The sequence below is a fragment of the Triticum dicoccoides genome, chromosome 7B (genome assembly GCF_002162155.2).
Source record: "Triticum dicoccoides isolate Atlit2015 ecotype Zavitan chromosome 7B, WEW_v2.0, whole genome shotgun sequence".
Lineage (NCBI taxonomy): Eukaryota > Viridiplantae > Streptophyta > Magnoliopsida > Poales > Poaceae > Triticum > Triticum dicoccoides.
In genome coordinates this window covers 387744223-387759550 of record NC_041393.1, presented here as the reverse complement: position 1 = coordinate 387759550, position 15328 = coordinate 387744223, and the positions used below count along the sequence as shown (strand labels likewise).

Genomic DNA, 15328 nt, shown 5'->3' with positions numbered 1-15328 from the left:
CGGGCCGGCCCGAAAAAACCGACCCATTTGGCCAGCTATAATCAGTACTATAAACGCATGACCAGTTGATTGTCCTTGTTAGCCAATATCGAGTTGAGAACCGTTGTTGACTTTGTTTTTTATAAAATACACTCCGTACATCGTATGTACATACGTGCTAAACACAAGCTTGCGATTGGAATCGTCTCACAATCGATATCTAGTTAGAGAATAAAGAATGGTTGAGAGATCCAAACCCAAAGCACAATAAAATAGTACTCCATCCGTAAACAAATATAAGAGTGTTTAGATCACTATTTTAGCGATCCAAACGCTCTTATGTTTCTTTACGGAGGGAGTAGGACATAACAAGTAAGTTTAAGTTGGCTATTAGTACAATTTAATCACACGAGGAAGATGCTCTGACGCATGAATCGCGCCTAGTTTGACGGTTTTAAGATTTCCAGCTTAGGATAGCCAATGTGTGCCAAATGCAAATCAATATCAAGTAAATATTAGTTCTTTTTTCCTTGTTGTATTTCATCCAAAGGTATAACTTATAACCTTCGTTCCTGGATCAATGGCTCAAATTGAAAACGCAGTTGCAATAAACAATTGGTTCGATAGGGTGAAAAAATATATTAAGAGTCCAATTATTGAAGAGTATGAAATCCTATCATTCAAGAACTTCAGCATGGATATGGAAAATTTATTTGCGGGTAGTACTCATATGGAATTAATTCGAAGCAACATTTTTCCTACCCAACACACCCACAATCAAAGCTTACAACAGCCTAGCTTCGGTGACCGTTGATCACAAAAACATTTGACAAAATTGACCATGGAAACAAATATGTTACTCCCTTTATCCGAAATTTTTTGTCTCAAACTTGTTCCTCAAATGGATGTATCTAGGAGGGACAAGCTTTTTCGGACGGAGGTAGTACCAAAATGCAAGAGGGGCTAAATGAAATATACCGATGGGGTATTTGGTCCAGATATACAATGATATTGTAGTTTTCTTTGCTGGTAATATTGCACTCCCTTCATCTCATAATATAAGACGTTTTTTTTATACTACGGAGGGAGTAGTTTTTATCAATGATCTTTATAGCATATCCAAAAAAAAAATCAAAAGCTTATAATCTTAATCTTGTCGCTATTTTTCTAAATACCCAATGCTCATTTTAAGATTATAACTCGAGACAATTCTTGTAAAGCATTTGCGGGACTCAACAATTCTAGCAACCTGACTGTACAAAGACATAAAAAACACTCCTACAAACCACTCAAAACAAACTGGTTACAAAAGCATACAGTAGAGAAGTTAAAATGATAAAAAAAACTCAGGAGGAAAGGAGGTGCTAGTGGTAGTATAAAACAAATCAGGAAACAACAGCAAATACGTATTTAAAAAAAACACTCTCCATTTCTTTTGTTTGTCCGATAAATTGCCAATGTGTCTCCATTCGTCCCCTCCGACATCTCCCAATAAAACGCCACCGCCCCACTCGTCGGAGCCGGCCGCCGGGATGCCTCAAGATTCGCGCCCGCCCGGGATGCGCCTCTTTGGCGTCACCATTGCGCCGGCGCCGCAGTTGGATCCCCCGGACAGGGACCGGGATCCGAGCCCCAACCCACCGGTGGCGGTGAGGGAGGACGTGATGCGCAAGTGCAAGAGCATGGGCAACCTGGCCGCCCTCGCCTCAGCCTGCCCCTCCGGGGACGCTGGAGGCGCGGGCGACGGGTACCTCTCCGACGGCGGCCTTCTGCAGTCGTCCGGCAAGCGGCGGAGGGCGCAGGAGAGAAAGAAAGGTGCCGCCTCTCCCTTTTTGCTTAAACAAATTCTCTCCTTTGATGCGTCCAAATACGCAAAGATCTGGCCATGAATCATCTCGTTCCCCTTGTACAAATGTTTAGTTTGATCATAGCCTGTTGGGATGTATGGATGTCTGACCTTTCTTACTTTTCTTATATATATGCTTCCTGGATTGGTCGAAATGGTGTTCCTTTGTGTTTGCGCGTGCATAGCAAAGGACTGACCTCATATGCAGCAGAGTCTAGTGATTTAGGTCTATTGAGGCGGTAGATTTTCGATTGGGGCGGGTGTTTGTGGGTCAACCAAAGAGGGAAGTTTGTTTTCTTGTTTTGTGCTCGTATTGTACCAACCATTTAATTCCTCTTTGCTTATTGGTCCATTGAATGTGTAAGATGTTGCGTGCTAGAGTCTATTGGTTTAATGCTAATGAGGATTTTGAGGTGGTAGATGTGTGCAATGGTTTGTTTGCGAATCCATCAAGCTTCTTACCTTGGTTCAAAGCTCCTTTATTACTCGACAGCTTCTTTGCATAGTAGAATTATTTAAAATTGATCCAAGGATGTGGACCGGGGTGGGGGGTGGGGGGGTGTGTGTGTTTATTTTCTTCAGTAACAGGGTATGGATTGGAGGTAATGTCCAATGGATGATTGGGAAACATATAACTGATTAGAGAATCGTTGGTTTTTATTTGCATTGATTTTTTGTGATGTACAGTATATTCAATCATACAAGGCTGGGTGTAAGCTTGCCTTTTTAGTCGTTCAAGCAAGAGGTTGAGCGAGACTGTCACCGGACCTGTACCTGATTTACACCATGTTCTGTGGCCATGTTCTGTGTTCTTTGCTTGCGTGCTTATATTTACCTCGTCAGAAGCTTAAGAGAGAAAAGTTTTGATATGTCGCGTCTGGTGAATTTTGTGGAATTAAATATTTGATGGATCGTAGCTCTATTCTGCTTAGAAAAGACGAGGTGCGTGTCTTTTGTAGAGGAAAGTTATGACCTGTTGCCAAATGCCTGTGTCTGAAAGGCTCATAAACTTGTAGCCATATAAAAATATCCATGGTCGCCATTCCACCACTCATCAGGGTCGCCACTTATCATCCATTTTCTTCATAACACTGACCTATGAAGCCTTACTTCGTGCCATCTAGTGCAATGGTGCTTTCTCATAATGCATTATTTACTACCAGGTTTGGTTAGGAAATTTACCAGGACCTCATTTTTGTAGTGATGTGCCAGCAGTTATTGTGATATTTGATCAGTTATTAAAACTGTTTTCCTGGTTTGTTAGTTCCAGACTCCAGTTTTGCTCTAGTTAACTATTATAGTTTGTTCCGTAAGGATTAGAGTCTTCCAAAATGGAACATCACTTGATACTTTGGAATAGTACCCTGCAATTTTGCTAACCGAAAGATGGGGCCTTCTTGGGAGGTGTCTCAGGCCTTTGCTCGCTAGAATTGAATGAATGATGATGTCACTTATATGGATCTGCGTTTACTCCCGGTATAAATCTTCTAGCAAGAAAGTGGTGTGCATTTTCTTTTTTCTATATGGATGCTAATGCAACCGCAATGGCCTAGAATATTGGACAAGTGTAAACTGACTAAAGACATGAGAGTATTAGTAATAGCGCATTGCATAAATGATCCCATACACTATTTGCACAAGTAGGCAAGGCGGATGTAAAGTTGTTTGATGAGGTTCCAGGTTGTCGTTAAAGCTAGATTTAGGAGTTGCTAGAAAAGAAGCTATTAACGAAGTTAAGAAATGTTGATGTCTGACATTGTCTGAGTCTAGCGGAGTGGTGGTGATAGTTCTTGGGATTAGTGAAATACTCAAAACATACCATACTAAGTGTTGGGCTGCACAAGGATTATCTCATATATTGATATATTTGATGAAAATAGAAGTAACACGACAAGAATGCCCCCACTCCACTTATGTTTAGTTGGTTGCTTAAATTTATTTGTGGAATGTGCTACCCCCCCCCTGCATTGGTTTCTCTTGATGTTTTTGCTAGTTATTATTTTGTTCTGCAAATTCTTGTCTTCTGATTCTTTTTTAGATAACCGGGATTCAATTCTCGACTTGTATTGAGAGCAGCAGAATCAGATGACGTCATGTAAATCTTTTGGGACAGCTTTTATAGCAAAGTGTTCTCTTAGCCAACTCAACAAGAGCTTTTACCATATTAATTTAAAGAAGAGAAATATGAATATGTGGATCTTTTTTTTCCCAACTACAGCTCTTTGATGCATATATGTATCTGCTGCCATTCTGTTAATAGTATTTATTGCAACTATGCAGCTGTCCCTTGGACTGAAGAAGAGCATAGGACATTTCTTGCTGGTCTCGAAAAGCTGGGGAAGGGAGACTGGAGGGGTATAGCAAAAAATTTCGTTACTACCAGGACACCAACTCAAGTGGCCAGTCATGCTCAGAAATATTTTCTCAGACAAACTAATCCAAACAAGAAGAAGCGCAGATCTAGCCTTTTCGATATGATGGCAAGCGATTTGGTAATTTTGCTTCCTGCCCAGCATGTGGAGTACTTACCTGACGTCTGAATATTTCTTAATCAATGCTCTGTACACTTGTGAATGCAGTCACCAGCACCAAATTGCCCCATCTTACCACCAACAATGGCAAAATTTCATGATATGGTAACTATGACTAATCAACTCCAGAACAGCAGCTTGGTAAGTTCATGATTTAGACGCTGTTTAATTTTAGCATGCTAGGTCAGCACTGAACTAGATATGGCAATCTCATTTCCAGGAAGGAGTATCATCTTCGAATGCAGCTAATCTAGCAAAACAAGTTACAAGAGATCTTCCTCCCCCAGTTCCATCTTTTAAGGCAACAAATGTGGATGCAAGTCTCAGCAAAATGAACCACATGGTAATGCAAGTACCATACTGTAGTATTTGATATTGTCAAAATACGGTTAGCAGATCACTGCTGGCTTTCTGTACATACTCCCTCCGTCCCAAAATAATTGAAGTTCTAGGTTTGCCTTAAGTCTAACTTGTTTAAGTTTGACCAAGTTTATGGAAAAATATTTTAACATCTAGAACAACAAACTAGTCTCATGAGATTCTTTATAAAATATATTTTCGTACTACGTGTATTTGGTATTGTACTCCCTCCGTTCCAAAATGGATGACTCAACTTTGTACTAAAGTTAGTACAAAGTTGAGTCATCTATTTTGGAACGGAGGGAGTAGATCTTAACACATTTTCTATAAAGTTGGTCAAACTTAAACATGTTTGACTTAGGACAAACCCAGAAGTCAAATAATTTTGGAACGAAGGGAGTACTCTATTATTTACTAGATATCTTACAAACTAGTCACAACCATGTTCTAGTTGAAGAAAGAATGTAGAGAAATTTTAGTTGCAGTTTGGGGTTCGCCAGTAGATTTGTGGAGTTGAGTTATAGTGCGTATGTGCTAGTTGTTTGGTGCTCCCATTTACTCTCTATTGAGGTAGTACAATGCAAATCATCATAGTTGTATTGATTTATTTCAGTTTCACATTAAAAGTATACATTAGGAAGAAACTTTAGTTAACTGGTCAAATCATCATTAGTTTTCTGTCATTTGTGTGTAGCCTGCATTTTCGTTGGACATTAGACCACCCTAATCCTTAACTTGTTAAATTTTGTAGAGTCTTTTGCGATGATTTGGATGATCTCTTGTTGGAGAGTCTTGGAGCATCATATAGGTAGGCTGCACTGTATACTCCACCGTTAGGGCTTTCATACCCTTCACACTTTTAGCATAGTTCTGCTGTCTTAGTCCAACAAACAAGTAACACTAAGATGATAAAAAATGTTGTTTTTGAATCCTCTACTGTATTGGTACCATCACTGTTGCAAAAGGTCTAGTACAATTGTTCCAGAACAGTGGTTTCAAATGCCAACACAACAACCGGGTGCCTTAGTTAGTAGAGTTACTTTAAAATTCAAGCTTACACACATTATGAGAATTGTGATAAAAACTGCAACTTCCAGTATCAAGATTATTTGTCACTAAGTACCATGCTTACTAGATAGTGGGTACAGTAATATTGGTCTTATAGGAAACTGCATTGCATGTGCCATTTGTGCTTTTGGTTGGTGTACCGGCTGCGTGTTACCTGCACTATGGTCTAGGTGTCAACAACTCGTACCATGATGTGCATATTTGCTCTTTGTTGCTATGCGTATTGTGCACCATCACTATGCTTATTTAGTAACTGACCTTTGATGCTTGTACGCCATGTTGTCAGGATTGCTTCTCGCGGGTACCCTCGCTGTTCAGACCAATTCCAATAGTCCCTGAAGGGACACCTCCATCAGCTCCCGCGACTGCCAACACAAGTGCCCTGACATTTGAAGCTAACCTGACTTCATGTACTAGCGCATTCCTGATCCCGCGAAGCGGTCCTTCACCATTGCCTCCTGCGACGACTGCGAAGACAGATCATCCAGCAGAGAACAAGGATCTGGAGCTGACGGTTGGCCTGCCGTCCCAACAAAACATCACCAACAACATATCTTCCCAGAATGCTGTAGGCGTGATCCAAGTCGTTTAAGCTAATAATTATTCTTTTGGGAGTCGCATTGTTGTTATAGACAGTTGACAGAATAAACACTAGCATTTTATTAGAGATATTACATGAATAAAAGCAGGAATGAAAGACCAATCGTCGTCTGTAACTCGGTCTGTAAGCTTTCTGATGTGTTGTGCTCCGTCCTAGCCATCTGAGTTGTTGCCAGCATGTTGATGTTTACAGTGTTTTAGCAACTGGGGTGATCATTCTTTGTGCCCTGTTGGAACTTAAGTTGAGTGCAGTTCAGGTCAGTTGGCGCATGCATGTCCATGTTTCTCTGCACCTAGGTCCAGAGCATGTTATCACTAGAGAAAGAAGGGACGTGACTGGAATGGAGGCAAGATATAATAGGTACTATCGTCAATAGAATGTTGTAATGTTGTACTGTGCTAGCATAATTAGCTCCGCACCTGATGAGTTGGTAGCTAAGTAGCAATCTGATCTGATCTTTGTACGGTGCAAGCGCTGGTCTAGAATTTTTGTCGGCTAGAGAAGTACACTACTTGGAGCGGGAAGGAAGGATGCCATCTACTCCCTCCGTTTCTAAATATTTGTCTTTCTAAAGATTTCAGCAAGTGACTACACATGAAGCAAAATGAGTGAATCTACACTCTAAAATATATCTATATACATTCGTATGTGTTAGTCCATTTAAATCTCTAAAAAAAACAAATATTTAGAAACGGAGGGAGTAGATGGACACGTCCTGCACAAAAAAAACCCTATGGAATGAATGAAATGAACAAATGAATGAAATGAACAAAAGCAAAAGCAAACAATTAGTGGTGCCGTCGAGCCTCTAATATTTTGGAAACCCTGTTGCGTCATTGTCACTCCTAGTCCTAGTAGAAAAATGAAAACAAATTCGTATTGTCATCGTCACTGCTAGAAGAAAAAGGAAACATACTTGCTCTGTCATTGTCACCGCTAAAAGGAAATACAGTAAAGAAAATAGTAGTATATGAAAGAGTGCCATTGACACCATCACTCTCCTCAAGACTGTTGGTACTGAAATTTCCAAACAGTGTTATTTGTATATACTCCCTCCATACCAGTTCTAGATACATTTTTTTATTATCCATTTTGATAACAAGTATTTTCGCATTGAGGGAGTAACAATAAGTCTTGTACTAATAGGAGTAAGAGTTAGCAAGTGAGCGTGGCACTGTCGGTTTGCTTTGCTAGATTTCAAAGCCTAACAAACTGTGATGTTGGAAGGGAGAAAAGGGAGGGTCATTCGTTCATGCGTGTCACGTGATGCATCAACTTGGTCAGATAGACGCCTCATCCCATTCGTGCCTGCATTCTTACGAAAGCCACTACAGGATCATGAGTGACAGCACACGCTGCAACAGAGACGGAATTAAACTGTGCGTGCTTAATTCCTCCGTGCTTTAATTTGGTTGCCGATGTGGCGGCAGGAGACGGAAGAAACCACGGGTCCATGCTTGAAACGTACTGTAGCTTGTTTATGCTAGTAATATATAATGGTGGCGTCGTGTAGAATAAAATCTCCTGGCTCCATCTAAATTAAGGCCTCTTCCAATGCGTTGGTGCTAAGGTGGACTGCTAAATGCATCAAAAAGCTTAGCAACTACTCTCCTCAATGCATTGGTGCTTAACTTTTGTACCTAAAAAACCTGCCCTATTTAATGTTTTAACATCCAAACACCTTCATGCATTGATTGATAATCATTTTGCGTAGGTCCACACACTTAGCATCGTTTCCTTCCGGAGTCATCATAGTACTCTCTCTCCTCTTTAATTGCTCTGTCACACACATTTTTATCTATGTGACATTCTTAGCACCGGTACACCTTAAAGCACTGGGAAGGGCTTAAAAAGAGCACGAGAATGCTGGAGCATGACCGAAAAAGAACTTTGACATAGTATGTGCTAGCTCTCGTTTCCTTGTCTTCATTAAATTACGTAAATGTGCAGCTCTAAAGTTTGAGCATGCACCCAAGCTTAGTTTAGAGACCCGGCCAAGGGACGTGCACTTTGGTACGGAAATACAGAAACGGAAAAAACATACTATTTAAAAAAAAGATGAAATAAGAAAAGATACACTTACCATGGAAGCAAGCAAGAGCTAGGTAGCTAGGTAGCTAGCTAGGTGCGTACTACGTGCTTTGATTCGTCGGTGTTGCGCAGCGACGTGTGAATCGATAGGTCGAGGTCCGCTGCATGCGACTCATCAGCTAACTAATCCTTTCCGTCGTTAAAAGTCCAACCCCACCTAATCCATGCATCATACTACACCCCAAAATTTACTTACCGCATCTGAAAGTTACGTCACTAGTACTAATAATAAATTACTCCAACGCATTTTCTTGCTAGGACAAAACGTACGAACGTTGCCGCTGAACTGGGTGCGTGCATGCATGTTCGATCGTCATGCTGCTTACGTGGAATAATATCGTGCTTTAGTTTCTCTACCACATACGTGGTTGGTTAATGGTTACATTAATTGCAAGTGCTTGTACGGACCAAGGGGTGCAGGGCGGCGTCCCGCCAAGGCCCGCCAATGTGCTAAGCTAGCACAAATTGTACTGCCGTACTGGGATGAAAACAATAACTAAAAAATTCCATTTTGTATATCAAGTGGGCCGGGTTCGGGCGCCGCTCTGCACCCCTATACGGACCCCAAATCATCCTTGCGATGTGTTTCCCCTTGCTTGAATTTCGCATCTTTGGACTAATTTTGGCTACCTACCGTATGCTGATATTCCTTTTAAAAAGGATATAGGGCATATATTAAAGTAGACAAACCCCTTTTTTGCGAGGGAAAGTAGACTAACCCTTACCGGGGTAAAAAATAAATAAATAGTCTAGAGCAATCCTTACAAAGCCATCTTTATAAAAATTTAAAACAAGATATAGGTCCATGGGAAATGTTATGTGTTGTATTTTGAAAAAAGACATAAGGTACCCTTTGTCTCCCTGCTTTGGACACCATGTTAACGCTTGCGTGCGTTCATGTTATGTGTTGTACCCTTTCTCTACTCATTCTACTTTTATCAATGCAATGATACACAAGCTTTGCGTATTTGAGGGAAGACAAATATTGTTTGATTTTTTGCAAGGTCCAGTTGTTGTGATTAACTGTGATAATGACACAATAAATTAATTGAACCATATATTAATTTAATTTCCCACCATATGCTGATCTGTTTTGCTAAAATGCTAAAAATCATATATTAAAGCCGATCAACCCTTAAAAGATCACCCTTGCAAAATCAATTTTTTTTGAGAAAAAACGAGACTAGACATGACTTGCCCTTGGCGACATTTTTAGACAGGAGGAACAACCACAAGCGCACTGTGCGAGTCCAGGACCCCAGGGCACGAGCAATGCTAGCCAACCGAGTGGCTCTCAGTTCTCGCAAAATTAAAATTTACACATAGGTCGCCAGGGATTTTTTTTTGAAAGATCCAGCTCGGCTGACATTTCATTCATTAAACAGAAAGAAGGCGGGAAAACAAGTGTTGATCAAGTGATCATGGAGTGAGGGAGAGGTTACAGGCCTGCACGCATGCGGTACTGCTAGCTATTTCTCACGGTACATCCCCAAACGGGTGCTCCATGCATTTCGCTCCGGCAATCCTCCATTGCTTCATGTCTCGCCTGCAAGCTTCAGTGATACTTCTTACGCATGCAGTCTTGCCTCTGAAAGTGCATGCGTTGCGTTCGCTCCAAATGTGCCAGCAAACGAGGGCCAGTAGCGATTTTGTTCCTCGGCGATGTCTTGGGGAGGCTTGGTCAATCATCTTTTTGCCCCGATCGGCAGTGGTTGTGCCGGAGCTCCAGCACGAATGCGCCAGAGCGCTGCAGCCGCCCCATGAGGCCACATTGTCCCAGGCTTGGATGGCGATCGGGCACTCCCAGAAGAGATGCGAGGAAGTCTCGAGGCTTCGGAAACACAACTGGCAGAAATAGCTGTTGGTCCATCCGCGGCGTTGCAACCTGTCGCAGCACCATAACCTGTCCAGGTGGAGTAGCCAGAAGAAGATCTTGATCTTGCCTGGCGCCCAGATTTTCCAAATCGATCTTCTGAAGTTGGCAGGCTCCGCAGCAGTCGAAGGTGGGAATTGGATGTCGTATGCCGAACGCGCCGAGTACTGGCCAGAGCTGCTGATCGTCCATCTGATCGAGTCTTCCACTCCGTCTTCCATTGTGATGTTGGCTGCACGGATCTCTCTGGCCAGCTGCAATACCATGGGCATGATGCTCTCGTGCTCACCATGGCGAAGGTCTAGGACCCATCTTTCGTCATGCAACGCTTCTCTGACCGATCGGTTCTTCCTGATGGAGCGCGCGAAGACGGAGGGAAAGGCCTGGCAAAGCGGTCTACCTCCTAACCAGGTGGAGTGCCAGAAGGAGGTCATGGTGCCGTTGTCGATGGTGACCGCAGTGCAGGCCGCGAACAGGCCCTGGCCGGCGTCGTCGCAGGGAGTGCTAGAGCCGACCCAGGGACAGTCCGGCCGCGTCCACGAGTACCAGAGCCAGCGCAGGCGTAGCGCCCGGGCGAATTTTTCTAGGTCCTGGATGCCCAGCCCGCCGCTGCGCTTCGGCGAGGCGATCGCCGACCAGCGCACCTTACATTTCCCACCAGAGATTTCCTTGTCCTGCGCCCATAGGAAGCGCCGTCTTGCTTTGTCCACGTCCTTGAAGAATCTCTTCGGAGCTCGAAGGGCCGTGAGGGCGAAGGTAGGCATGGCCGAGAGGACGCACCGCACCAGCACTCTTCTGCCCGCGATGTGCATGAGGCGGCCTTTCCATCCGGCCAGGCGTGCTCGAATCCTGTCGAGGATGAACTGAAGGTGTACCAGCCTAATTTTTCCAACAGTGATCGGCAGCCCTAGATACGTGGTGGGTAGCGCAGCGACGACCCCCCTGAAGCTAAGCAAAATCGCGCCGAGGTTTATACCTTCGCAGGCAATGAGAATGATTGAGGATTTTTCTAAGTTCACTCGCAATCTCATGCACTCGCCCGTGGACTATGAGAGTACACGAACCATTCCCATTCATGTCGTTTTCTCTTTTGCAAGAACAAAGTTCGATAAATTAATTTTTTAATTAATATATTTCTTTATTCTTTTTTTTCTTTGAAAAGAGGTCCGGGCTCTCTATTTTCCATTGATAATCCTTCCTTTGTCCTTGATGTTGGCAGTTGGCATCCACGGCCAATAATTTCTCCCTTGGGCGAGTCTTGTACTCCCTCCGTCTCAAAATATGTGCTAAGTCAGGGACATTTGTTTTGAGATAGAGGGAGTACGTTATTCTCCACTAATTTTATCATTCTCAATAGTTAGCTAGCTATATATGAGGTGAGCCAAAATAAAAATAAAATAAATGAAGTGAGACAGCAAGTGTCAAGTGATGATCGAGCAGCTCATGCATGCGCCCCGCTGGCTTAACGTAGCACCTAACATATATATGCCGGCAGTGATGTGACCTGTAGGGAACATTCTTGGATGGAGATGATGATGCAACAAGTCACCAATTATTATCAACGATTAATTAAACCATGCTTGTTTTTTGAGGAACCAACATGCACATATTTGTTTGAGTGTGTATAACTACAATACGTACTGAGCAAAAATAGTAGTAATGTACTCTTTGGTCCATAATAAATCAATGTCATCGATCATCATATAGTGGTACTCTAGCTTGACTGATAAGGTGACACATCAACTAGCAATTTTTTTAATCATTGTCTTGAGTATTGATACAAATTATGCTCGGTGCGATGATTGGTTAATGAAATATTTCTAGCTTTTGGTTGGTGCCGACGTACGTCGTCCCTGGCACATCCATTTCTCCACTCTTATTACGTGTACCTATAGCTACATCGTGCATGGAACGACGTTGTAAGTAGTAGCTTGTAGTTAACGTAGTACTGTTGAGCTAGGCGATATTGACAGCGAAGTAAGTATATAATCAAATAACTATAGGCCCATGGGTGCAATGCAATGGCACGCACCGATCCATCATTCACCCGCCGGCACGCACAAATGTCAAAGCTAGCACTCACAGTCTTGTGCCGACAAAGACTATTTGCAAGGATGACTTGTACAGTCTGTCATGGGTGCACGACGTACCGACAAGTCAAGGGCATCGTTGACTAATACAGTCTGTCGTACGTGCATAATGTTATTCCGGATATGAAAAAAAATGGCACTATGGCAAACCCGGATATATAGCTAGTGTGCACGCGTGACCTTGGACACTGTGGCAGAAAAGCCAATATACTGGACCGTCTCTATTTTTTCCAAGGAAAACAACAGCGTGTCGACCGGATGATTTTATATTATGTTTGCACGTACAAATAAGTGATTACACAAAGTTATCTGTCAACCTAGCTCTTGATTTTTATCTATCCATAATTATTATTTTTGGAGTTTGAACCTTTTCTTTGAGAAATGATATTCTACCATGCATGTATCCACCGTTCGCCATTGCTTTAAGATTGTTTTGTTTCATAGTGTTGCATTACCTTTTCTTGTTTCAAAGTGTATCATAACATTTCTCTGTGTACCAATAAATAAGAGTGCACTTGTTTCAGAATGAATTTGCCGAGAAACAATCAAACGCGGTGATACAGTTTGAAATAAGGGGGAAAATGTAGTACTTTGAGACAAGATTCTTTTTCCTAAAAATGAGAAAACGTAACACGAATCTCAAAACAATGACAGATGGTGAATGCACACACGGTATATCACGTGCATCGTACAAAAACCAGTCTCTCTTATCTTTGCTCTATAGAGCAACATGCAAAATTCCTTCTTGGAGATTCTTATGGGTCTAGAGAGATGGGGATGATCTCCTCTTGAAGGTGAATTTTTTTTTTGAAACAAGTAGATGTAGTTATTAGTGCATATGCAAAATGCCGAAGTAACCAGGACAATAATTTCCATCAAGAAAGGCCTGCCAATCTCTCAAGGACTGTAAAACATCTCTATTACCACCCCGCAAAAATAAACATCTCTATTACCAGGTCTAGCTTCCACCGTCCATACATATTGATTTTCAAGACGGCTTAAACACATGATATAACCTCATATTATCTGTGACTCATTTATAAATTTAAATTGTTAATGTATGTGGTGACAGGGCCGTGTGTGGTAGATTTTACCTTAGTAGCTAGTGTAAATCGTTTTTTCTTTACCTTGTCCTTAGAGAACATAACAACACAGGAATAAAAACAAGAAATCAGTTAGTGACTAAAAAGGTACACATTGATCCCTCCGTAGACATGCATGCATGCACAACATGAAGAAACAAACGAACACAAGAATCCAAAAGAGCAAAAGGCGGAGTTCCCTTTCTTCCTTCCTGTTTATTATAAATTCACTCAGCATACATCAATCAATTACACACCAGTTGCCATGCCATGCAAACATGCATGCATGCAAGTTATCTCTTTACAAAGCCCAATTAACAAACATTCTTCACTCCAAAACCAAAAGATTAGGAAAATTTGAGAGAAAAAAATATCAAACACAATAAATTAAGTGCACCTTTGGAAAACCTCATTATTTCGTCTATGGACAGATCGGATCAGCAGAATGAGCTAGAGAGAGAAAGATCAGATGTGAGAGGGGGAGAGATACTCCTTGATCATGTATGCATGCATGGAGAAAGCAAAGCATATGTGCACATGGATATACCAGCTTTCTGATCGATCATGCGTTTGGTCCCATAAAAAGGAGGGAGTGTGCACCACTTTGCATGGCCTCCATGTTGGACGGTGTTAGTACTTCTTGATCATCCCACATCAGCAGCTGCTCCTCGTCCCACTGCTCATGCTGCCCTAGTTGCTCCCCCTCCTCCTCCTCCAGCTCCGGCCGCCGCCGCTGCCTCTGCTCGTCCCCGAAGCACCCATTGCCCATGCCGGCGCGGGCGCCGCAGTGATCGTCCATGGCTTCCATGCACATTCCCATGGCACCCATGCCGTCCACCAAGGGAGGTAGGTGGTAGCAACTGGGCGTGTCCGCTTCCGCCATCGCTGCCGTGAAGCTGGCGATGAACGGGTGCTGCTGGGCCGCAGCGGATGCGAACGGCGTGCTGACGACGCCGGTGTCGAACATGAAGAGCGGGCAGTGATGCGACATGCCTGGCGGCGAGTCCTCCTGCCCGGCCCCGGCGGCAACCGGCAGGGCTAGGCTGGTGCTCTGGTGGTGGCCGATGATGGCGTCGAGCTGCAGGTGGTCCCCCGCTGGTGCGCAGCTGAACGTCGGATGCTGCAGACGGCGGTGGTGGACGTCCGACGTGGCCGTGCTGCCGCTGCACGGTGCCAGGCCGTTGTTAGGTGGGCTCGTCGATGTCGTGGACGAGGTGGTGGTAGTTACGTTCGGCGCCGCCGGAGCCTTGCGTATCTTCTTCTTGATCCACGAGTTCCAGTAGTTCTTGATCTCGTTGTCGGTCCGGCCAGGCAAGTGGCTGGCAATGTGGGCCCACCTGCAATACGAGCGTAAAGGTGTTTACGTCAGTAAAGTCATTATGTGAATTTTTCCTTTTGTCATCACTAAGCTAGCTAATTTTGGTATCTTTGCCCTGAAGAAACCCTAGCTAGCTAGCTTTGTGCAGTAGTACGTACCACTTCATTGATTTGTTGTTAGGGTAGTCGTGCTCAAGTTTAACTAGTAGAAAATGACGGCTAGTATGGCGCCATTTGGCACGTATACATGGCGTCATGCTGATGTTGCATATACATAGACTAGCTAGACCAGAAATCTTAATTAACTTGGAAAATATCTTAATTAGCGATAGCGCGCTCCAGAGAAAACAAGCTTGTGGCCATGCATGATCGAGCAATACTTCAAAACACCGTTTCTTTTTAGGAGATTTGAAATCACTTTTGTCACCTGCATGCGACATTAGCTACAGGATTGCTGGTAATAATCAAGTAAATGATGTATGTCACCAAG

At 43.1% G+C, this 15328-nt stretch overlaps 2 protein-coding genes across 3 annotated transcripts in view; one reads left to right on the top strand and one right to left on the bottom strand.

Annotated features, from left to right (window-relative positions):
- The first annotated feature begins 1429 nt into the window (after positions 1-1429).
- LOC119337749 (transcription factor MYBS3-like) lies at positions 1430-6625 on the top strand. Of its 2 annotated transcripts, XM_037609930.1 has the most exons (6): positions 1449-1794; positions 4106-4317; positions 4405-4497; positions 4577-4699; positions 5468-5524; positions 6071-6206. In XM_037609930.1, the coding sequence occupies exons 1-5, from the start codon at positions 1512-1514 to the stop codon at positions 5480-5482; spliced, it is 726 nt and encodes a 241-aa protein (XP_037465827.1). In that variant the 5' UTR covers positions 1449-1511; the 3' UTR covers positions 5483-5524; positions 6071-6206. The 2 variants fall into 2 exon arrangements, with proteins under 2 accessions (XP_037465826.1, XP_037465827.1); XM_037609929.1 differs by lacking the exon at positions 5468-5524 and having other exon boundaries at positions 1430-1794; positions 6071-6625.
- A 7074-nt stretch (positions 6626-13699) lies between these two features.
- LOC119341447 (transcription factor MYB15-like) overlaps positions 13700-15328 on the bottom strand; it is a 2626-nt gene continuing 997 nt past the window's right edge. Inside the window, exon 3 of the mRNA XM_037613323.1 lies at positions 13700-14858. Coding sequence (XP_037469220.1) covers positions 14084-14858 — 775 coding nt within the window. The 3' untranslated portion in view covers positions 13700-14083. The remainder of the gene's footprint in view (positions 14859-15328) is intronic.